The sequence below is a fragment of the Stenella coeruleoalba genome (assembly GCF_951394435.1).
Source record: "Stenella coeruleoalba genome assembly, chromosome: 10".
NCBI lineage: Eukaryota > Metazoa > Chordata > Mammalia > Artiodactyla > Delphinidae > Stenella > Stenella coeruleoalba.
In genome coordinates, this window is record NC_137156.1 from 63,323,982 (window position 1) to 63,347,062 (window position 23,081).

At 49.6% G+C, this 23,081-nt stretch overlaps 1 protein-coding gene across 8 annotated transcripts in view; it reads left to right on the plus strand.

Annotated features, from left to right (window-relative positions):
• The window catches only part of LARS2 (leucyl-tRNA synthetase 2, mitochondrial), a 278,070-nt gene extending 264,643 nt beyond the window's left edge, over positions 1 to 13,427 (plus strand). For 7 of the 8 annotated variants that reach the window (XM_079934198.1, XM_079934196.1, XM_079934201.1 and 4 more), the window contains 2 exons: positions 426 to 553; positions 4,281 to 5,099. In XM_079934198.1, coding sequence (XP_079790324.1) covers positions 426 to 553; positions 4,281 to 4,460 — 308 coding nt within the window. In that variant the 3' untranslated portion in view covers positions 4,461 to 5,099. Of the gene's footprint in view, positions 1 to 425; positions 554 to 4,280; positions 5,100 to 13,270 lie in introns of those variants that run through there. The other variant, XM_079934197.1, reaches the window with a different exon arrangement.
• Positions 13,428 to 23,081: the final 9,654 nt, after the last annotated feature.

Here is a 23,081-nt window from a genome sequence, read left to right on the forward strand (position 1 = left end):
GGTGATTATGAGTAAAAGTACTCTGAGGCCACAAGTATTCATGGGCCAGAAAGGAAGCAAATGCAGCTCATTACTTTGGGATCCACTCTCAGGAGCACAAAGGATTCCTTCACCAGCAGGACTGCAGAGAGACCGAGTAAAAGCAGCAGCCTTGCTTTTGCAAATGCACTTGAGAACAGTGTGTCCATCCATCGTTATGGCTCTGGATGTTGTTTGCAAAAAAAGAAAAAGAAAGCTACCTATAAACTGGGATGATGAGCCAGGCTGAAGGAAGTAGGGGGCACCTGGTAGGCTGTGGAAAGCCATGGTGTGGCCTCCTGGGGCCTCAGACGGCTCCAAGCCAGGCTGTGTCAGGGCAAACGCTTTATTAGTGCTCCCAAGGGCCTCGTACGTGCTCAGTGACTCTCTGTGCCTTGGCGTTGCAGGCCTGGCGCTGGTGCCAAGGAAGCTGTGTACTCACTACGCCTGGGACACCAGTGTGCTGCTTCAAGCCTGGCCAGCTGTGGACCCGCAGTTCCTCCAGCAGCCCGATGTCGTACAGATGGCGGTTCTGGTGAGTGTCTCCTGCAGCCCCTAGGGCCAAGGCGAACCGGCCACACACACACGGATGGGTTTGGAAGTTTCTCGCCAGGCCTTTCTAGCCCACTCAGCTCTCCGCCCAACCCTCCAGCCTGTCTTCCTTTGCCAGCACCTTCAGTTTTGAAGTTACCGCATGCCAAAAGCTTGTGAGCATACAACTTGTGGCCAGAAAGTGGAAAGTATCAACCTGTCCTACATTATAGGTTCTAATTGTCTTCCTTTCCAACTGTGTTTCAATCTCTCTAAGTTTCATTCAGCTGCTCTGGGCTCTTGGAGGGGGTAGGGTGATGGTGAGGAGGTGGGCAAGGAACACCTCGCGCTGCAAAATATATTTCAGAAAGGCTACATGAAATTTATTTTTTGGTAAATTGCATCATTTTAAATACATAAAAGTAGTTGATTATAGAGCAAATAACTCTCCTATAGTTTATCCTTATGTAATTTTTATGTATTTAATTTGTTTAATCTGAGACCCGTTATGAGGAATATCTCCTAAATATGCTGATGTGGCTGAAGAGGGAAAGAAAACAAGGGGTGAAGCTTTTAGTCTGAACCACACGTGGGCCAGCTAACTTACATCCCAGGTTTAATTTAACTCTCACCACCGTAAAAGATAGGCATAGCTGTTCCCATTTTTTTCGGCTGAGGACACAGGCTCAGAGAAGCTCGTCACCTTGCCCACGTTTATTTGTTTATTCCTCAGTCATTATCAAGTTACCTATGCTATCAATACATCAGGCACAGTGCTAGGCTCTGGGGACACAAACTGAAATGCAAAAAACAGGGTCCCTGCCCTCACGGAGCTTAAAGCCTGGTGGGAAAGATAGGGGAAAAGAAGAAGGAAAGAGAAAAATAAACAAAATAATTGCAAACTGTGGAAAGTACCACAAAGTAATCACCCAGGGGCTGAACAGGAGCCGGGCCTGCCAGGCCCCACCTGCTTCGTCTGCAAACCCTGGGCCCTGCGGGCAGATCCATGTTGGGAAAGCCAGTTGCTCCCAGGAGACTGGCTCCTTCACAGATGCTCTGTCTCCATACCACCTCCCCGACACTTAGTTCCTCGCTGCCTCCGATTTGCTCCCCCCTCCATGGAGGGGAGGAGGGGGGCTGCCCTGCTAGGCTTCTTCCCCAAATCCTCAAAACCAAAACCAGCCTGTGGCACAGAGAGGCGATTTCTTTAACTTGAATAATGTTTCTAAGAAATAACTATCTGTGTACCCCTAAGAACTCATCCTCAGCGCAACTGAGAAATACCAACCTGAGACACTGAAGTTTTAATCTGTGAAAATGTCTTTCCATTTTAAATTACCACTGAAGAAAAGAAATTTAGGTTTGATAATTGGTAAAATAATTTCAGATTATCATTGAAATAAAAATCCAAGATTTAAAATGTGTGGAGGACTCCCTGCAAGTACACCCAACTCAAGAACCTCTGGGTTGGGGCACTGTGCCATGTGGCAGGACTTCTGTCAAGGTCTGTGTTCTGTCTCCACGTGATCTCACTTGGTGCCATGGCCAGAAATAGAAGTTGCAACACAGAACAGTATAACTCGGTGTAATTCAGTTCAGCCGTGCCCGTGTGCTCTGAGCCCAGAGGCGCTACATCGTCTTCATGGAGCCCAGCACCCAGGAGGGACAGTCTGGGGAGGTACACGCATTGTCATGCACACCGAGAGTTTGTGTAGCCTCCAGGTCAAGATGTAAGAGCTTGGGAGTTGGACCATCTCAGTTTTGCAAAATACTTAATTTCTCTAAGCCTCAGTTTCCTCAGTTAGAAAACACAGGGCCTGCCTTACCTGGTTGTTGAAAGAATTAGATGGGATAATGCCAGGAGGTACTTAGCCTGCTTCTGGACACACTAATGACAAAAGCCACTAACACGCAGTGAGTACCGACTAAGAGGCAGGGACTGCCCTTAGGACTTTCCAGATACTAACTCATTAACCCTACACAACAGCCCTGTGAAGCAGGCCCCGCTGTTTTCCCCATTTCACAGACGAGGCAGATACGTGCCTAACCCCATCTTACAAGTGAGGAAACAGTGGCAGAACAGGGCTTAATAACTCACTCAGTAAATATTAAATGCTGCTAGCATCAGCATCGCTGCCTCTGGCAGTTGGGGGATTGGAGGAGGCATCCGAGGAAGGGGATGTGGACCTTGGCTTTGAAAGAGGAGCAGCATTTCCCTAGTGGAGAAAGGAGCAAAGGCGGGGGAAGTCCTCACTGGACCGTGAGCCATGGAGGGGGTGGAACAGAGGCAGAGGCAGGGCAGCACTGGAGAGAAGGCCAGACTCCATCCCGAGAGGTTGGGGGCTGACAGGGAAGAGAGAGGGTCCATGGGGTCATCCCATCTCCACCACTTGCTGGAAAGGGGCCTTGGGTAAGTGGCTTCACCTCCTATCCCTTAGCTTTGCCCTCTGTGAATTGGGGATGGAACGGCTGTGACCTACCTCACAGGCTTGTGGTGGGGATAAACAGGTTCACTCAGGTGGATTGTGGAGCACAGTGCCTGGCACAGAGTGAGAACTCAGACAATGTGAGCTTTTATTGTCATTAGCCATTGCAGGGCTCCTGTCAGTGAGTAGTGGTGGATGGGGCGGGTGGATAGTGCTCATGGCCAGGGGCCCTCCAGGCAGCTGTTGGAAAAGTCCAAGAGAACAATGCAGAGGCCTGGACCAAGGCTGAGCGATGAAGTGGAGGTGGCAAAGCTGGAGGGGCGGAAGCTTGCAAGGCCCCCAAATGGGGACTGGGAGACCTTTCTAAAGTCAAGCAGCCGCTGTTTGAGGTGATGTCTTACTTGTCTCCCACCCAGTGATCTAGGCTAACGCAGCCCATAAGAATGCCGCTAAATTCTACAGAAATCTGAAAAGATGAGGTGCGTGATTAAGGGATCCTGGATAATGTGCTTGGGTTGAAACTTCAGAAGTTATTCCTGGTAATTTTTCATAACACAGTGACTTTATTTTCCAAGTTAAAAACAAGAGCATTCGTGAAAAAAAGGTAAACATTCTTACAGGAGCCATGGGATGGAGGAATTGAAGCACGGCTGTTCAGAAGCTATTTGGGTCATGTGTCGCTTTCCTCGGTGGCAGTATCAGTTCATATTTGATGTGAAGTTTATCCTTATGAAACTAATATTCAGTGAATACCACTACGGCTAGAACTATACTGGCCCATTTTAGGCAAGAGTTGTGTGTGATGTGGGTCCAGCTTCCAGGTGGTCAAACTTGAGCGCCCCCTTCTGGAGCCAGTCATCAGGGAGGGAGGTTGCCTACACACCCCAGAAATTAGTCCACGTGAGATCTAGGTAAATCCTCGGTGACACCCCCTGTAGCCAGATCTAAACTTGATTTGAGCTTCAGTAACACAATAATCCCTCTACCCCCGGATACAGCCTAAGCCATCTCGTGCTGAGGATTTTTGACATAGTTTCCACCACAGCTGTGACGGGGCAGCACTCAGGAAGTACAGGGTGGCGCCCTCTCCCTCTCCTTATCCAAAGCGTTCAGGCGTTAATCCTACCCATCTAAGTGTGCTTTGTTCTTCCGGGAAGCTAGGTGCTGCCTCTTCTTTCTCTTTTCCCGTACTCCTTCCCCACACAGAGGCAGCAGTACCCTTGAGGGGCAGTGGGTATTGATGTCTGGCTGCCTGCCACTCTCAGGACTTTCCTCATTGTTTGTCTCGGCTTTTCACCTTCTCAGATCAACAACAAAGCCTGCGGCAAAATCCCTGTGCCCCAACAAGTTGCCCAGGACCAGGACAAAGTCCACGAACTGGTTCTCCAAAGTGAACTGGGTGTCAGGCTCTTACAGGGGCGAAGCATCAAGAAGGCCTTCCTCTCCCCCCGAACCGCCCTCATCAACTTCCTGATACAGGAGTGACTGCAGGGATGCTGCGGCTACCACGAGGGCTTGAGGCACCTCCTCCAGGTCTGGGATGAAGGAAGGAGTCTGGGGCCCAGGGGCAGGAAAAAGCCAAATGTCTTTTTTATATATATACATAAATTTTATTTATTTATTTATTTATTTATGGCTGTGTTGGGCCTTCGTTGCAGTATGCGGGCTTCTCTTTGTCGTGGCTTCTCTTGTTGTGGAGCACGGGCTCTAGGCGTGCAGGCTTCAGTAGTTGTGGCATGCGGGCTCAGTAGTTGTGGCTCACGGGCTCTAGAGCGCAGGCTCAGTAGTTGTGGCACACGGGCTTAGTTGCTCCGCGGTATGTGGGAATCTTCCTGGACCAGGACTCAAACCCGTGTCCCCTGCATTGGCAGGCGGATTCTTAACCACTGCGCCACCAAGCCCCAAGCCCAATGTCTTGAATGTCTGCCTTTGCACTCTGACGGGCTGGCATCAACAGGGTGCCTCTGAGGTGTGGCCTGGTGCAGGGGTGAAGGTGGGTGGAGGCAGAGGAGAAATATGAGTGAAGTGGGGTGGGGACCCAGTACCTTCCTCCACCATTGCAGGGTGGAGGAAGCATCTAGCCCCATAGGAAGCCACCAGAGATTCAGCTGGGTGGGAGCGAGAAGGTGAATTGAAAAGCAAGTGAGGATGAGCACGAAGCCTCTCGAGCAGCCTGGGAGCTTCTGGACCCCAGAAATTGCACTGCCTTAGGCAGGTGTTAGGAACATAAGGCTAAACTGAGGAGGCACAGGGGCTGAGGAGCAGCGTGGGCAGTCACTGTTGAACAGGTGACAGAGCCTCAGCATCGTGGTGGATTGTCTCCCGCCTTCAGCCTAGATGGAGAAGCCATTTGGGTCGTGTCCAAATATCCATATGCAGAGTGGACACTGGGGTCTTCAGAAGTTGCTCGGGGGAATTCCCTGGCGGCCCAGCGGTTAGGACTCAGCGCTTTCACTGCCGTGGGCCCGGGTTCGATCCCTGGTCAGAGAACTAAGATCTTGTGGGCTGGCGCAGCCAAAAAAAAAAGAAGAAGAAGTTGCTCGGAATCAAAAGGCAAGCAGGGCTAGTCTGGCTGCCAGCACTCCCACCACTTCTCAGCCCTGCCGTGCAGGCTGTTTCCACCCCAGCCCAGCTGGACTTGCCTGCCAGGCCTTCTCTGATCCTGGTACTCAGGCTCTTGGACGAAGTACCACTTCCCACTGTGAATGGTGAGCAGCGCTTCCTAACCACTCCCTCAGGGTGTAAAATTTGCTGTGAAGTGAAGCGGAACGGAGCTGGTTCCAGCCTCGGATGGAACCAATCTCGGAGCCCGCTGCAGCTCAACAGGGAGTCTGCTCATGTGCGCCGCAGATGGTGATGCCGCCATGGATGTGGCCCGCAGAGCCAGTCATTAGGAAGAGCAAGTCCACCGCAGGGGGTGGGACTGATGCCACCCAGGCATCTCCTCCTGTGCTTGAGCCACTGCAGTTGGCTGCCAGGGAGACCCTGTGTCATTGTATATTAGGGTGATCCTGGGTTTCTGTGAAGTCAGCTATCAGGTGCTCTTACCAGAACTGGCCTAAGCCACTGATTACTATTTAATAGGGGGAGGAGGAGGAGAATCTAGGGAGGAGGAGAATCTAGCCATTCTGTGACACTGAAAATCTGTATTCATTCTCTGATGCCTTTTTCTGAAGTAGCCTCAGATGTGGTCCCCTGCACTTCAGCAGTTAACAGATGACTTTTTTTAATGGAATAAAATGTTTGTCATGTATGACTTTGGGACATATGTGTGATCCTGGAATAGCCACCATATTCCAATTCTGGGAGTTAATCAGGAACAGATTGAGGTATTCCATCGTCATCTGAAGCACTGGCTATGTGCCTGACTCCACGTGGACTGTTATAAAGTGGGATGCATGGGGAACTTACAGAACATGGTAGACCATACTGACTCAGGAACGTTAGTAACAGCAACTAAGTCACTTGGCTCAAACTTGATATTCTGCCTGATCCCCATGCCCAGAAATCCTGGTTTAATTGATCTGAAGTGCACTTGGGCATCTGGGAAATCTTAAAAGCTCCACAGGTGATTCTAATGGACAGCTAAGTTTGAAAACCACTGGATTAATTGATGCATTTGAACCATATGTCTAACTAGTCCTTTCTCTCCCTAACCTTCCGCTTAACTGGGATGAATTTGGTAACGACCAAAACACAATGAAGTAGAGCTGGGAAAGACTAGGACCAGAAGGGAAGGCAGGGGCCGGAACTCTGGAGCAAATGTTTAAGACGTTCCTAGAGCTGACTTGAGTGCACACAATCCAATTCCATGTACCAGCAAATGTGGATTAAATATAAGTGAATGGATGAGGATATTTGGTACAAGGAGGCGAGTGAGTGTTTTTGCTTGATTGTCTTGTTTATTCCAGAAGTAACGTAAGTGGTCTTGAGTCTGTCAACAAGATGAGTGTGGGGAGCCCTTTGCACATAATCTGGCCAGAGCAATGGGCGAGTCCAGCCTCAAGGCCACTGGACTAACCAGCACGTCTTTGGAGACCTTTTTCTCCAAGAGGATAAAACTTTTAAAAACAAGAGCTCATTGGTACTACTGAGATGGTTGGTGTAATGGAAAAATTGAACAGAAAAATCTGATCCCTGGGGTGGGAAATGATCTCAGTCCTTTATTAACTGCCTTGATTAGGTCAAAAACTGGACTCAACAAGTTCACTTGCATTATGTCATTTAATTTCCACTAAAACCCTGGAGGGAAGGAATTATTCTCTCATAAATATGAAGATACCCAGGTTCTGAGGTTCAGTAATTTGCTCAGTTTCCACAGCTAAGTAGAAGAACCGAATCCAAACCCAGGTCCTCTGGCCTCCAAATCCCCTTATGCCATCCACTGTACCTACCAGTCCCCTCACCTAATTGCCCATCTTGCTTGAAGTCAGGAAAATTGAGATGTTGGCTGGAAGCTTGGGGCTTACTAGGGAAGCCTCGCGACTGAATGGAGTGGCCATTATTCTTGTTGCCTTTGCTGCCTTGGCTTGGGGTTTACTGATTGATGGCCTGAGGCTGCTGGGGGCAGATGGCCCAGTGGTGTGAGCTAGACGTTTGTGGCCACATAAAGAAGTCCACCAGAAATCCTTGCAAGCCACTCATGGCCCACAGGCTTCTTGGCAGGCCGATGCTCAGACAAGATGGCCTCCAAACCAAAAGCTGAGGATCCGAAGTTGGCTTTGGTTTTCATTTCCAGGTGGTTTGATTCCTGAACTGAGCCCAAGTCAGGGTTATGAGGCCACTAGTGCACACGGACATGCAGCAACATGCAACTGGGCTGATGACATTTCTGCTGGGCCACAGTTGGCCATTACTCGGGCCAAAGAGGGCATGGTTCCTGCACCAGCTGCCCTGGCCTCCACCACCAGCTGCCCTCTTGGTGTTTCTCAGCCTAGGAGGAAAGGGAAGGAGGCAGACAAGTCTACAGGGTCATTCTGTGCACCAGGAACCGTGCAAGGGGTTTTGCTGGTGCTCTTAAATCCTCACATCAGTGCTACAAAGTGGGAATTATGACCCACATCCTATAAAGAAGGAAACTGAAGCCTAGAAAAGTATAGCAGATTACCTACATCATGCCACTGATAGCTGCTCAAGCCAGGATTCAGCCCCAGTTCTGCCTTCCTGTTCACAGCTCATGCTTTCTCTTCAGCCCCAACCTGCCTTCCGGGAGGGAAGAAGTGGGGTGTCTTGGGAGGAAATACAGCTCTTGTTCTTTCTTTCCTGGGAATTCTGAACTGGAGCTCTGGCATGTATGTGGCCCTGCAGACTGGAGCCCCACACTCATGATTCACCTCCCCGCAGACACTCCTTAAAGAAGGGGGCTGGGCTTTTGTACCCTGAATCTGTCCATCACTGGCTGTGGGCCAACACCAGGTGGAGGGGGATAGTTAGTAATTTCCTGGGCGTCTTGGGATGAAGGGACTCCCACTGGCTCAGGGAAGGTTTCCACAGAGGAGCACAGCTGAGCCGTCGGCAGCCAGCATGCACGGGAGCTGGGGACAGGCACCCCTGCTTGTGAGGAGGACCCGGTGGAGCACCCAAGGCGACCACCACAAGGAGAGAAGGTGAGAGTCCTGAGAAGCCTGAGAAGCAGCGAGTCTGTGGGTGAGGAAACGCTCTAGACAGACACAGAGTCACAAGAGACGCGGATGAACACAGGATGGAGTGAGGACAAGCTGAGCTGCCTTGGGCCTGCCTTGATGCCCTGGGCTGGGTGGCTCCGGGCAGTGCTGCTGCATTCAAGGCAGTGGGTGAGACCAAACTGGAAGGCGTCATTCCCCCTTTTGCAGATGACAAAACCGTGGCTCACACAGGCTGTGACTTGCTTAAGGTCCTACAGTAAGTGATGGAGTATCTTGACCCCCATTCTGTGCTCATTCCACTCAGGGGCCCCTGCCCCTACCCTGCAGGAAAAGCCTGTTGGTACCGCCAGGCAAAACTTAGCTCAGGAGGTAAATATTCTTAATTGTGGAAACCATCAGGGTAGACAAAATGAGTAGAGTCTGTACTCCGTTTCTTCCTGTGAGAAGAGCAAGCAGAAAACATCTGTTTCATGGGCTGAGTCCCTGTCTGAAGCTCAGAGGGTGGGCGGCCAAAGGCTCTCATCCAAGCTGATGAGTCTGGAGATCGGAATCTGGGGTGACCAACAATGAGCAAGGAGGAACCCCCCCCAAGGGTGGGTGGGCAGGCAGTGCTGGCAGGGAGGGGGCAGCCTGGAACGGCTGAGGAAGGGCCAGTCCTGTGGGGAGCAGCCTCGGATCCCAGGGTGGGGCCAACAGCCATCCAGAACGGTTGACCTCACTCCAGATCTTCATTGCGTCTGCCCACGTGAGGGAGCGGATGCAGGGGTAACAAGGCCCTGCGGGGGTGGGGAGCCAGGCCTGCTGGAGTCACGCGCCCGGAACCCAACAGTCATGACTCACCTCCATGCGCCTCAAGCCCTGAACTTGAATTCCAGTTCTTGTCTGGCTTCTGGAAGAGCAGGCCCGTGCCAGACACCCAGTGATGCCTGAGATGCCCCGATATCAGCAGCAATAATAACACTTACCACTTACCGAGGACTAGTTATGTGCCAGGCCCTGTTGTAAGAGCCTTACCACAGAAGGGGCCCAGCTCAAGACCACATGAGAGGCTGGCAGAGCCGTGATTCCGACCCTACTCCACCACATTGCTTCCCAAAGGCCTTGATGCAAACCAGCCCTGAACCTCCTGGGTTTTCCAAGACAGCCCTGATTTCTGGCTCTCAGACTACCCTAGAACCTGCCAAGCCCACACTTCCTGATCTGAGGACACCTGGGTGAGCACCTCCCTGGTGCCCAGGGAGAGGTCAGGGCTTTCTCTCTGAGCCTGGGACTGACCACTCCCAGGGAGCCCTCACCTTTGAGGCCCATCAGTGAGACCTAGAAGTCAGGGGGTCAACTTTGCTCTACTCCACATACTGCGAGGAAAATTCCATGGAAGGGGAGACCTGGCCTGGGCCTGTGGGCACAGTGAGAGCTGCCTGGCCTCACAGCGGCTGGGCCAGTGTCTTCCCCAGAACATCCTTTCCTCTGCCCACAGAAGAACCTCATCTGTGATTACTTAGGGGTGGTTCGCCCCAGCCCCCTCTAAAGTTGGACTCACCTGCCACACCTGCTGCAGCTGCACCCTCATGGGCTGCCTCAGGACCAGGAGAAGAACCGGGCCTGGGCAGGGATCCCCTTCCTCAGACACTGTGAGGTGAGGGCCGAGTGTCCAGAGGGTATAGTGGACACTGTGGGGTCAACTAGGGAGGCGGGGCCACCCAAAAGGTGCTATTATTCACTGAACCTGGAATGTCATTCATCAGGGAAAAGGCAGCTCCCTTCCAATAGAAACAGGGACAGGGTGGGCCAGTGGGGCTTTGCGAGGTGGGTTCCCCAGGGGGCTCGCTGTCAGTGGGCAGGACACAAGGTAGCCACCACGTGGAAATAGGCTGAAAAGCCGGATGTCACCAAGTATCTCCATGATTAGTTGTCTGTTAACCTGTTAGTTATCAGATAACATGTTAGCTTTCTAGTAATATCTTAATTGATTTTTATTATGGCCTGAATGTTTGTAGCCCCCTAAAATTCATATGTTGAAATCGTACTTCCAAATGATACTAGCAGGTGGGGCTTTGGAGGTGTAACTAGGTGAGCTCATGAGGGTGCAGCCCTTGTGGGTGGGATTAGTGGCCTCATGAGAGTCACAACAGAGCTTGCTTCCCCTCTGCGTTCTGCCACGTGAGGACAGAAGAAGTCAGCAGTCCGCGACCCGGAAGAGGGTTCTCACCAGAACTCGACCAAACTGGCACCCTGATCTCAGACTTAGCCTCCAGAGCTGTGAGAAATAAATCTCTGTTGTTCATCAGCCATGCAGTCTATGGTACTTTGTTAGAGCGGCCAGAACTAAGACAACTACTAACATCTTAGGAGTCAGTTCCCCTCTTAGTGAGTGCAGTAGACCTCAGTTACAAGTTACCTCATGATTACCTGGAACCCCTTAATTGTGCACTAACACCTTAGTGGTCTGCCAGTATCTTGATTGTCTACCAATCATCTTGAGCAATAATTTTTCAAAAATTATCAGCTGTTAATGTAACTATAACAGATAAACCCCTAAGCCACAGTGGGCTCACTCACTCAGCAAACTTTATTTCTCATTCCCTAAGTCTAATCCTCTGGAGAAGGGAGCAGGGAGGGATCCTGTTCCATCCCATTCCAGCTTGATGGAGGGACCCAGGCTGAAGGAACCTCCACCACCTTCACCTCTTGGCTCTCAAGTTACCCTGGACGTTGATATCCAGCCCTCAGATATGGGCAGAGAGAGGTGGAATTTCATAAGGTGGTTTTCATGGGCCGGGTCTTGAAATGGCCATACATCACTTCTGCCCACTTTCTCTTGGCCTCAGGGAGCTGGGAAATGTGGTCCCGGCTGGGCAGCTCCTTCCCAAGAACAACTCTGCCTAAGGGAAGGGGAACCCAAATCTTCGGTGGGCAGCCACCTGCCTCCACCACCTGAACAGTCTTTGCTTTTAAATTCTTGGCTGTCTGTGTAAATCTGTTATCTTCTAAATATCTCAGTTGTCTGCTGACACCTGGATATATAGGCATCTCCTGAGTGACGACTGTTTACCTTCTAAGTGTGTGAATGCTGCCAACAGTGGCTCTGAAATAACTCATTCATCGCCTGCCGGCTGATGCCGGCCCTGCGCTCTGTCCTGGGCTCCAGGCCTCACTCCAGAAATGTATGAAATCACAGATCTGCTTTGTGCCACTTTATAAATGACTGATTTTTACTCCAAAGGTCCGTTTATTGGTCTCTAGTTCTCCCCACTTTCTTCCTCCATGAGATTCACACATTGATTAATGCAGACAGTTTGGAGTGTTTTGCTGGTTTGGAAGATGTGAGGCATTTTAAAAGGTAGAGAAAGGCAGGTTTCCCACATGCCCTGCTGGAAACCTGGGAAATTCTTCAGATTCCTGTTTCTGAAGGGTCAGAGCTGTTCATTAACGGTAGAAATGTGACACAGCCCTAAATGCTTCACCTTGTTTTGGTCCTGGAGACTTAACACCCCCACCCCACTCCATCCCACCTCACACACACACACACACCACACACACCACACACACACACCATACACGACACACACACGACACACATGCCACACACACACACCACACACACACCACACACGACACACACGACACACATGCCACACACACACACCACACACACACCACACACACACCACACACGACACACACACACCACACACAAACGTGTGGGCCACACACACACACACACCACACACACACGACACACATGCCACACACACACACCACACACGACACACACACACCACACACACACACACCACACACAAACGTGTGGGCCACACACACACACACCACACACACTCCTCAGACCACATACACACACATCATACACACAGCCCATACACAACACACGCATACCGCATACACACACACCCCACATATACACACCCACACCTCAACACGCACACCCACACCCACACCCACACACAGAGATACCACACACACATACACAATACCACACATACTGCCCACACACCCCGCGCCATACATGCCAGCATACAACACATGCACAAGCGCACAGCCAGAAACCTGCTTTGGGGGAGGGAACTGGTAATTCAGTTTTGCCTGACAGAGGATGAGCTTCACACCAAGTGACTAGGAGTGTCGTGGGGAGGGCAGTTTAGTCTCGAGGATTAATCCAAGCCACAGCTGCCAGTCAGGGAAGGGCCTGAGGCTGGGGCCAAGGCAGACAGTTACACAGGGAGGCCCCCATCCTCACCTGGGCTCAGGTGACACCATCACCGGAGGCATCAAACTGCAGGGAACCCTCTTGTGACAGCACCCACCTATGGTGGGAGTCGTCCGTATTGTTGATGGAAGCACAGTAATAAGTCGGGACTCTACTGTGTATTAAGCTTAACTTTGTGCAGAGATTGAGCTCGGCAAATGGCGGGTGAGATGGGGGACCCTGGAACTCGGCTTGGCTGGAGTCCCCGCTCTCCCAGGTACTGGTCCTGAGAGCTCAGCGGGCCGCTTAACCCCCCGAGCCTCTGTCTCCTCACCTGGGGAAGTGGGGATGACAGTTTTAACCTTGGCGTTGTTGCGAGGGTTCGATGAGTTCATGTATGTAGAAAGGCTGATGACTCGGCCAGTGTTCTTATGATTAAATGCTTTATCCCATTTAATCCTCACCAGATGTGCTGTGAGGAGGTTAACAAGCAGGGCCCCACTTTACGGATGGGCAGACTGAGGCTTGGAGCTGTCGGGGAACCTGCCTGAGGTCGCCAGCTGGTGAGTGTCTGGAGGTGGGTGCTGTTGGTTTCCGTTTCATGATCTGGGTGCTGATGGCAGAGTTTATGAGGATTTGTTGACCTGTACGCTTAATGTGTATGAGTTTTCAGAATCTCTATTTCCTCAAATGTTCACTTTTTTTAAGAAGTCTATATAAGCTACAAGGATATATATTGTACAACACAGGGAATACAGCCAATGTTTTATAATAACTATACATGGAATATGACCTTTAAAAATTGTGAATCACTGTATTGTACACCTATAACTTATAGAATATTGTACATCAATTATGCTTTAAGAAAAAAAAATCTATAACACCAAGTGCTAAAAGCAAAAAAAGCCAGTCATGACCTACCCAGCAGGACCCTGGGCCAGCCTCCCACAGCTGAGGCTCCACCGCCCCACAGGGACGGTGCCCACCAGGATGCGCGAGGTCATCAGCTCTGGTACACAGTAAGTGCTTAGCACAGGATAGTTCCTTTCTCTTCCCCTTTTCCGCGCTTTCGTGGCCTGAGACAGGGCCCTGCGGAAGGGAGCAGAGAAGGAGAGGAGGGTTCAGAGACCTGACCTTGGTTTCCCCATTTCCCCTCCCAGAGCCCTCTCTTTCCCTGCGGCCACAAATGACTGCCTGGTGGTCACAGGTGGGGCAGGTGAGCTGAGGCACAGCCCCAGGGCCAGGGCAGGGGTCAGAGGTCTGGGCGGGGGCCTGCCTAGGGTAACGACAAACAGGAGCCTCCCAGAGGGTGGACTTGGAGGTCAGGGAGAGGTGGGGGCAGGGGGCGGAGGGGTCTTCGCTTCCCAGATCCCATCTCGCTTTTATCCAGGTGCTGATCTTTCAGTGCAAGAGCTAGGAATGTGAGTTGGAGGCCTCTCCCCACTCACTCTACCTGGGCCCCTCCTCCCCGCAGGAGGTCCGGGACAGATTCTGGGTGAGGACCGAACACCGGGTCACCCGCAGGGTTGAGCTCCCCCGCATCTGTTACTGCAGCCCCACAAGCTGCCATAAACCTCTGATCAGCCGTGCTTTGCTCTGTGCTGTGCTAAGCGAAGTGTACCTGGAAATGAATAAGACACCCGTCTCCACATGATGCGTCCACTCCCTCCCACCGCTGCCTCTCCACACTCCTCCGAGGTCACTCTGCTCCAGAAACACTGGCTTCTTTGCTGTTCCCCGGGCACACCAGGCACACTCCTGCCTCAACATCTCAGACTTAGAGTCCCTCTACCAAGAAAGCCCCTCACCAGGTCACTCCTTCTCTCACCCCCTGCTGGTCTCTGTGCTCGTGAGGTCTCCCTGACCATCCTATACCAAATACCACCCCATCCCCAGCATCCCCTACCCCCTAGCAAACAATGACACAGTTTGCATATTTATCTTATCATTTGTCTCTCCTTCCAGAAGGTCAGCATCGTGAGGGCAGGGACTCATGCAGCCTTATTTTATTTATTTACAGCAATTTTAGTCTCTGTTGTGTCTCAGACCCAGAACACCATCAGGCACACAGTAGGTGCTCAGTAAATATTTGCATGAATGATTCTAGTCCTAAGTGGGCTCAGTGACCTTGAGCAAGTTAAGTTGTTAAACCCAGCAGAGGTTTTTATTTCCTTAATTACAAATTGAGGGAATTCCCTGGCTGTCCAGTGGTTAGGGCTCTGCGCTTCCACTGCAGGAGGCACGGATTCGATCCCTGATCAGGGAACTAAGATCCCACATGCCATACGGCGAGGCCAAAAAAAAAAAAGTATAACAAAATTGACACAGTGATGCCAGCTGCTGGGTGAGATGGGCGTCCTGGAAGGGAAATCTGCTGAAAATAGTCTGGGGATATTTTGTAAACTAGAAACTGTTGAGCAGGCCTAAGTAACAGTCTGGGGGTTTCTCTGCCGGGGAACAAAAGGACAGCAACAGGATGGTTTCCTGCTCTTTCAGTTAAGCCTTCAGTTCTGGCCTCTCTTGCCTGGGCTGCCACAGAGTCATTGTTAAACATCAGTCATGGGGCATTATTGGAGCACATCAGCCTCTTGCAAATATTGTTTGTGTGTGTTTTAAAGTCTTGGTTGTCAAGAGTTGGGCTGACCCTAAGGACTGGAAGCCCTCAGGGGAGAGAGCTTCAAGTAAAGGCCACAGGGAGACAGTGAGAAGGCAATGAGTTGCTGCTGGCGGAAGCGCTGTGGGTTTATTTTTAAGTCTGGAAAGGAGAGGTGAGAGAGCAAAATGTGATTCAGTAATCGGGGCCCAGCAGTCCCTGGCCTGTTGCTGGATATTTCCCCTGAGGAAGGAATGAAAAGGAACTAAGGTTTCTATTTATCATAAGGCTGGGGCCAGAGCCCATGGGAGCCAGGCAGGGTAGATGGGCGGGGGACAGCCATAGACCAAAAAGAGCCTGTTGCTATGTTGGTGGTTGTGGACACTGGCTGTGGATCACAATGACCCTCTCTGGGCCAGAGCCACAAAACCACTGGACAGTAGCATAATGCAAGACTGGAAAACAGTGACCCATGGGCCAAATCTGGCCCACCACCTGTTTTTATAAATAAAGAGTTTTATCGGAACACTGCCATGCTCGATTATTTATGAATTTTCTGTGGCTGTTTTTTTTTTTTTTTAATTTTATTTATTTATTTATTTGGCTGTGTTGGGTCTTCGTTTCTGTGCGAGGGCTTTCTCTAGTTGTGGTGAGCGGGGGCCACTCTTCATCTCAGTGCACGGGCCTCTCACTGTCGCGGCCTCTCTTGTTGCGGGGCACAGGCTCCAGATGCGCAGGCTCAGTAGTTGTGGCTCACGGGCCTAGTTGCTCCGTGGCATGTGGGATCTTCCCAGACCAGGGCTCAAACCCGTGTCCCCTGCACTGGCAGGCAGACTCTCAACCACTGCGCCACCAGGGAAGCCCTCTGTGGCTGTTTTTGCAGAGTTCAGTAGTTGCAACAGAGACTCTATGGCCCACAAAGCCTAAAATATTTATTATCTGGTCCTGCACAGAAAAAGTTTGTTGAACCTCAGAATGATGGGAGGGACACTGGGCTTGGGGAGTCTGAAAACCTGTCTTAAGTTCTGGTGCACCTGTTTCCCATCTGGTGCCCTCAGGCAAAGCTTTAGACTCTCCAAGCCTCAGTTTTTATACCTGTGAAATTGGGTGTTAATGCTCATTCTACCTACTTGTCATGAGTGTTGAATAGATAATATATTTATTATATCTCCTTGTATTATTTTTCATGGATATTTGAGACATTACAATGTGCAACCTTAACCAATAATAGTCTTCCTTGAGTTAGTGTTGTAATCACTTCACAATGGACAAATCGAACTGTTCTGACACAACTATCCCCTCCTGTCCTTTTGTCAAATTATTGTCAAATTATTAGCTATTGTCAAAATTATTTATACATATGTTATAAATCCCACACAAATTGCTTATTATTTTTGCTTTAAAAACAAAAAAAAATAGTCTTTTATATTTACCCAAATACTTACCATTTCTTACATTATTGATTCTTCCTGCAGATCTGGCCTTCAGTCTGAGATAATTTCCTGTTGGCTTAAAGAATTTTCTTTGGTATTTATTTTTCTTTTTAAAATAAATTTATTTATTTATTTATTTATTTATTTTTGGCTGCATTGGGTCTTCATTGCTGTGTGCAGGCTTTCTCTAGTTGTGGCAAGCTGGGGCTACTCTTCATTGCGGTGCACGGGCTTCTCGTTGCGGTGGCTTCTCTTGTTGTGGAGCACGGGCTGTAGGCACGCAGGCTTCAGTAGTTGTGGCACGTGGGCTCAGTAGTTGTGGCTCGCAGGCTTAGTTGCTCCACAGCATGTGGGATCTTCCAGGGATTGAACCCGTGTCCCCTGCATTGGCAGGCGGATTGTTAACCATTGCGCCACCAGGGAAGTCCTTCCTTTCTTTTTTAAAAAATAGATTCACATGCAGTTGTAAGAAGTAATGCATACCCTGAGAAAACCATAATTCAAAAAGAGACATGCACTACAATGTTCACTGCAGCGTTATTTACAATAGCCAGAACATGGAACCAACCTAAATGTCCATCAACAGATGAATGGATAAAGAAGATGTGGCACATATATACAATGGAATATTACTCAGCCATAAAAAGAAACAAAATTGAGTTATTTGTAGTGAGGTGGATGGACCTAGAGTCTGTCATACAGAGTGAAGTAAGTCAGAAAGAGAAAAACAAATACTGTATGCTAACACATATATATGGAATCTAAAAAAAAAAAAAGGTACTGATGAACCTAGTTGCAGGGCAGGAATAAAGAGGTAGACATAGAGAATGGACTTGATGACATGGGGTGGGAGGGCAAAGCTGGGGCGAAGTGAGAGTAGCATCGACATACACACTACCGAATGTAAAATAGTTGGCTGGTGGGAAGCAGAAGCATAGCACAGGGTGATCAGCTCGGTGCTTTGCAATGATTGAGAGGAGTGGGATAGGGAGGATGGGAGGGAGGCTCAAGAGGAAGGGGATATGGGACATGTGTATGCATATGGCTGAGTCCCTGTGTTGTGCAACAGAAACTACCACAGTACTGTGAAGCAATTATACTCCAATAAAGAACTATTTTTTAAAAAAACAGATAACTAATAAGGACCTACTGTATAGCACAGGGAACTCTACTCAATGCTCTGTAATGACCTATATGGGAAAAGAATCTAAAAGAGTGGATATATGTATCTGTATAACTGATTCACTTTGCTATACAGCAGAAACTAACATAACATTGTAAATGAACTATACTCCAATAAAAATTAAAAAGGGAAAAAAAAAAGTAATACAAACAGATCCTGTACCGTTTCCCCCAATGATAACATCTTGCAGAACTGTAGTACAATATCACAACCATGATAATGAAATTAATAGAATCTACCGATCTTATTCAGATTTCCTCAGTCTTTCTTGTACTGATCTGATGTATGTGTGTGCATGCGTTTAGTCCAGTGCAATTTGATCACAACAGTAGGTCCATGTGTCCCCCACCATAGTCAAGATACAGAACAGTTCCATCAGTATAAGGATTCCTCATGTTGCCCTTTTATAACCACCCCACCTCCCTACCACATCCCCACTCCTTCTCCTGACAATAGCTAATCTGTTGTCCATCTCTATAATTTTGTCATTTCAAGAATGTTACATAAATGGAATCATATGCTATGTAACCTCTGGGATTGGCTTTTTTTTACTGAGCACAATTCCCTTGAAATTCATCTAAGTTTTTGCATTTATCAGTAGTTCGTTCCTTTTTATTACTGAGATGCATTCCATGGTATGCACATACTATCTGAAGGACGTCTGAGTTTTTTCCAGTTTTTGGCTGTTACCAATAAAGCAGCTATGAACATTCATGTATAGGCTTTTGTGTGAACATGAGGTTTTATTTCTCTGGGATAAATGCCGAAGAATGCAATTCCTGGGTTATGTGGTAATTGTTTATTTACTGGCATGTTTTTGAGTTCACTGATTCTTTCTTATCCTGTGTCTAGTCTACTGTTAAACTTATATATATAAGGAATTCTTCATTTCAGATACTACGTATTTTAATTCAAATTTTTCCATTTGGCTTTTTTAAAATAAGTTTTCATTTTTCTGTTGAATTAGTCCATTTTTTCCCTATATTTGTCTATCTCTTTACATAAATTCTTTAATGTATTTAAAGTTATTTTAAATACTTAGTCTGCTGATTCCAACAGCTGGGTTATCTGTGGGTCTGTTTCTATTATTTGTTTCTTTTTTCCCCATGAAAGATCACGTTTTCCTGCTTCTTCATGTGTCATAATTTTTTTTTTAGTATATGCCAGACATAGGTATAAAAGCACACTAGAGGGCTTCCCTGGTGGCACAGTGGTTGAGAGTCCGCCTGCTGATGCAGGGGACGCGGGTTCGTGCCGCGGTCCGGGAAGATCCCACATGCTGCGGAGCGGCTGGGCCCATGAGCCATGGCCGCTGAGCCTGCGCATCCGGAGCCTGTGCTCCTCAACAGGAGAGGCCGCAACAGTGAGAGGCCCGCGTACCGCAAAAAAAAAAAAAAAAAAAAAAAAAGGCACACTAGAGAATGAGGTGGATAATATTCTCCCCAGAAAGAACTTGCCCTGTCTTCTGTCAAGAAGCTAGAGAGAGGGGCTGATCTCCTCATGTGCTCAGGAGTTGAACTCTCCGGGGGCTAATAGCTTTGGTAGTTTCAGTCACTTAGTTTCAAGTCTTGAATGGGTGTCAGACTTGAAACTGACAAGTTGAATGGGTGTAGGCTCAGTAGTTGTGGCGCACGGGCTTAGTTGCTCCACGGCATATGGGATCTTCCCGGACCAGCGCTCGACCTTCTGTTCCGTGGTTTCAGGACTTAATGAAGCTCAGGTTCTTGATGTCTCATCGCAGAAAGAATCCAGTGAGAGACAAAGTGATAGGTAAGAAGTGGATTTATTTAGAGAGAAACACTCCACAGACAGAGTGTGGGCCATCTCAGAAGGCGAGAAAGGCCTGCCAGCAATCTTGACATTCCTCGCTTGCCCCTGTGTTGTCCCAACCTCTGCCTCTGTCTCCACATGGCATCTCCTCCTGGCTCTCTGTGTCTCTCCTCTTCTTATAGCGATACCAGTCATGTTGGATTTAGAGCCCACCCTACTCCAGTTTGACATCATCTTGACTAATGACATCTGCAACTCCCTTATTTCCAAATAATGTCACATTCTGAGGTTCCAGGAAGGACATGAATTCTTGGGGATGGGGTGGACACTGTTCAACCCAGTACAGGTCTTCAGCTGCTCTTTTCCATCTGATTTCTCTACCTCCTGCCTATGTTCCACTCACTGCCAGCCCCACACCTCCCCTTGGTAAATGATAAAATGACCCTGTTACTTCACCATCCCTCCCTGCTCCCTCCTCCTTTCCCATCCCTCTTCTCTAATCTCCCAGCACCCAGAATCCCTGGTTAAAGTCACATTCCCTGACAAACAAGAGGATGGACTGCTGACTGCGTCCCATTGCGCTTTATGTTTCTCAGTGTGAAGTCACATGTCCCCTCATACTTGAACATGGGAATCACCAGCTCACTGAGGTGCCCATCATGGGGACACTCAGTGACTTGGGCGGATGTGAATTAAGACAGGCTGGAGCTCAGTGTCAGCGCTCTGCAGCAGGCACCACAAAGGCATGGGGATGCCACCTGCACCTCTCATGAGGGAATCTGTCTCTTCAGAAGGGGACAGAGGGGACTTCCCTGGTGGCGCAGTGGTCAAGAGTCCGCCTGCCAATGCAGGGGACATGGGTTCGAGCCCTGGCCTGGGAAGATCCCACACGCCGCAGAGCAACTAAGTCCATGTGCCACAACTACAGAGCCTGCGTGCCACAGCTACTGAAGCCCACACATCTAAAGCCCATGCTCCGCAACAAGAGAAGCCACCGACCGCAATGAGAAGCCTGCGCGCTGTGATGAAGAGGAGGCCCCGCTCGCTAGAACTAGAGAAAGCTGTCACGTAGCAACGAAGACCCACCGCAGCCAAAAATAAATAAATAAAATAAGTAAAATTTTAAAAAATAAAATAAAATATATAAGGAACTCAAATAAAAAAAAAAAAGGAGAAGGGGACAGAGGAATGACCCCAATTAGAGACAGACTATGGCATAAGACTGACCTTGCCCTCCAGGCAATGAACACGGGCTGTTTGCTACACTCCCATCAATTTCTGGAAGCTCCAGGTGTGCTAACTTGGATCCTCTGAGATGCAAATACCAAGATGAGATTCCAAGCCTGTGTAGGGGATGGGGAGGGAGATGCGGGAGGCTGGAGAAGGAGATGCTGGTTGACTCCTGGGAAGGAGAGAAGGAAGGGAGAAGAAAGGTCTTCCCCAGGCCAAAGTTGCCTGTTGGAGGAGCCCTGCATCTCCCAGGCACAGGCCTGTCTTAGCATCTGTCCCCGCCAAGCTCAGCCAGGGGCTGGGAGCAGCCTATGGGACATGTAGCCTCAGCACACCTGGGTTCAGAGACTGGCATCAGGCAATCGTGCTCCCCACAGCTGGAGATTGGAGGGCCTACCAGGGGGTCCCAAGGGCCAGCAGTTCTCTCCCAGCCCTGCCATAAACTCAGGCCCTACCAGGGGAAGAAGCCTGGGGTCTGGGGGATCCCAGGTAGGTCAGCTCTCAAGTGGGTGGGGGCTGCAGGAGGGGGCCCCAGGTGCCCTGAAGGTCACCCATGACAGCCAGCCCACAGCAGGAATTTCCATGAGGCATTTTCACGTCAATGAGGGCAGGATGCCTTCGAAGGAAATGAAACCGTGAAATCATTTTCAACACAGAAGGCCCATTTATTTTGACAAGAAAAAAAAATAGTCACTCCAAGCAGCCCTCAGATGTGGTGGGTGCCCTGTGGACACCCGCTGCGTCTTAGTCTTATGGTCACAGTGCTTGGAGGGCATGGAGCACATCTCTTCCATCTTTTGGGGTTGTTTTTTTACAGGTTTAGAGGATTGTGAGCATTTTTACTTCTCAGTATTTTGCATTTTGAGTTCCCCAGTAGACTGGTTGTGCTAAATTGACCAAGCGTAAGGCATAGCTTTGGCCTCATGGGTACATTTTTAGCTCCTCAACCGTTGAGGCTCAAAGAAGAGGAGGAGGGTGGGTGTGAAGACGTCAGCAGATGTGAAATCAGGCAGACAGAAATAAACAGGGCGATCCTCCTTCCTGTCTGTAGGGCTCACGTTCCCCATGTGGCGGGGCACTTCTCCCATGTAGCAGATGGGGAGTGGCTTCACACCCAGGTCCTCAGTTCACAGTTCCTCTAGCAGCTCCGAGGGCGTTCCTCAGGCTGCCCTCACAGCTCACACCCCAACCATGTTGGTTGATGAAAATGTCACAGGCACTTTTCTCTGTTTCATGTTGCTCTACAGACATAGCACAAAGGTCCCCAAGTCCTCTGGCGTGGAGTCACCCACTTCCATATCACCCAAGTGAAGTAGATCCAGCCCCTGCTCCCATGACACCAGGGAAGCCATGGCCCTCCCCACGGAAACTGCCCCCCACAGTGACCTCCATGGTGCAAACCCACAACAGGGATTGACCCTCCTCTTAATGTCACACACTCTTTCTTCTCCTGGTACCTCCCTGGCTGCTCTGCCTCAGGCTCATTTTCTGGCTCTTCCCTCTCTTTGAGCTCTTCAGGACTTGGTCCTGGGCCCTCTGTTCTTCTCTAGCTACACCCCCTGCCCAGGTGAACTCACTCAGCCTCACGGCTTCGAACACCAATGACTCCAAATCTAATGTCCAGCCAGGCCTCTTTTCTGGCCGCTCAGCTGTCTTCTTTGCTTCTCCTCTTGATTTCTCCCTCCAACCCTGTTTCCCTCCAAGTCTGCTCCCTTTCAGTAAATGACCCGTCACCCGTCGCCCAACCATCCAGTTACGCAAATGGGAAACTTAGGAATTATCCTTGATTCTCCCCATTTTCTTGCCTCCCACATATCCATCCACAATCTCCAGGTATCTCGAGTCCGTCCACTGTTTTCTGGCTCCAGGGCCATCTCCCTGATCTCAGTGCCATCCCCTCAACAGCCCTACAACAGCCTCGCCTTCTCACCCGTCTCCCGGCGCCTACCCTTGGCACCAACCCCACTCCCAAGTCTATTCTTTTTTTTTTTTTTTTTTTTTGCGGTACGCGGACCTCTCACTGTTGTGGCCTCTCCCGTTGCGGAGCACAGGCTCTGGACGCGCAGGTT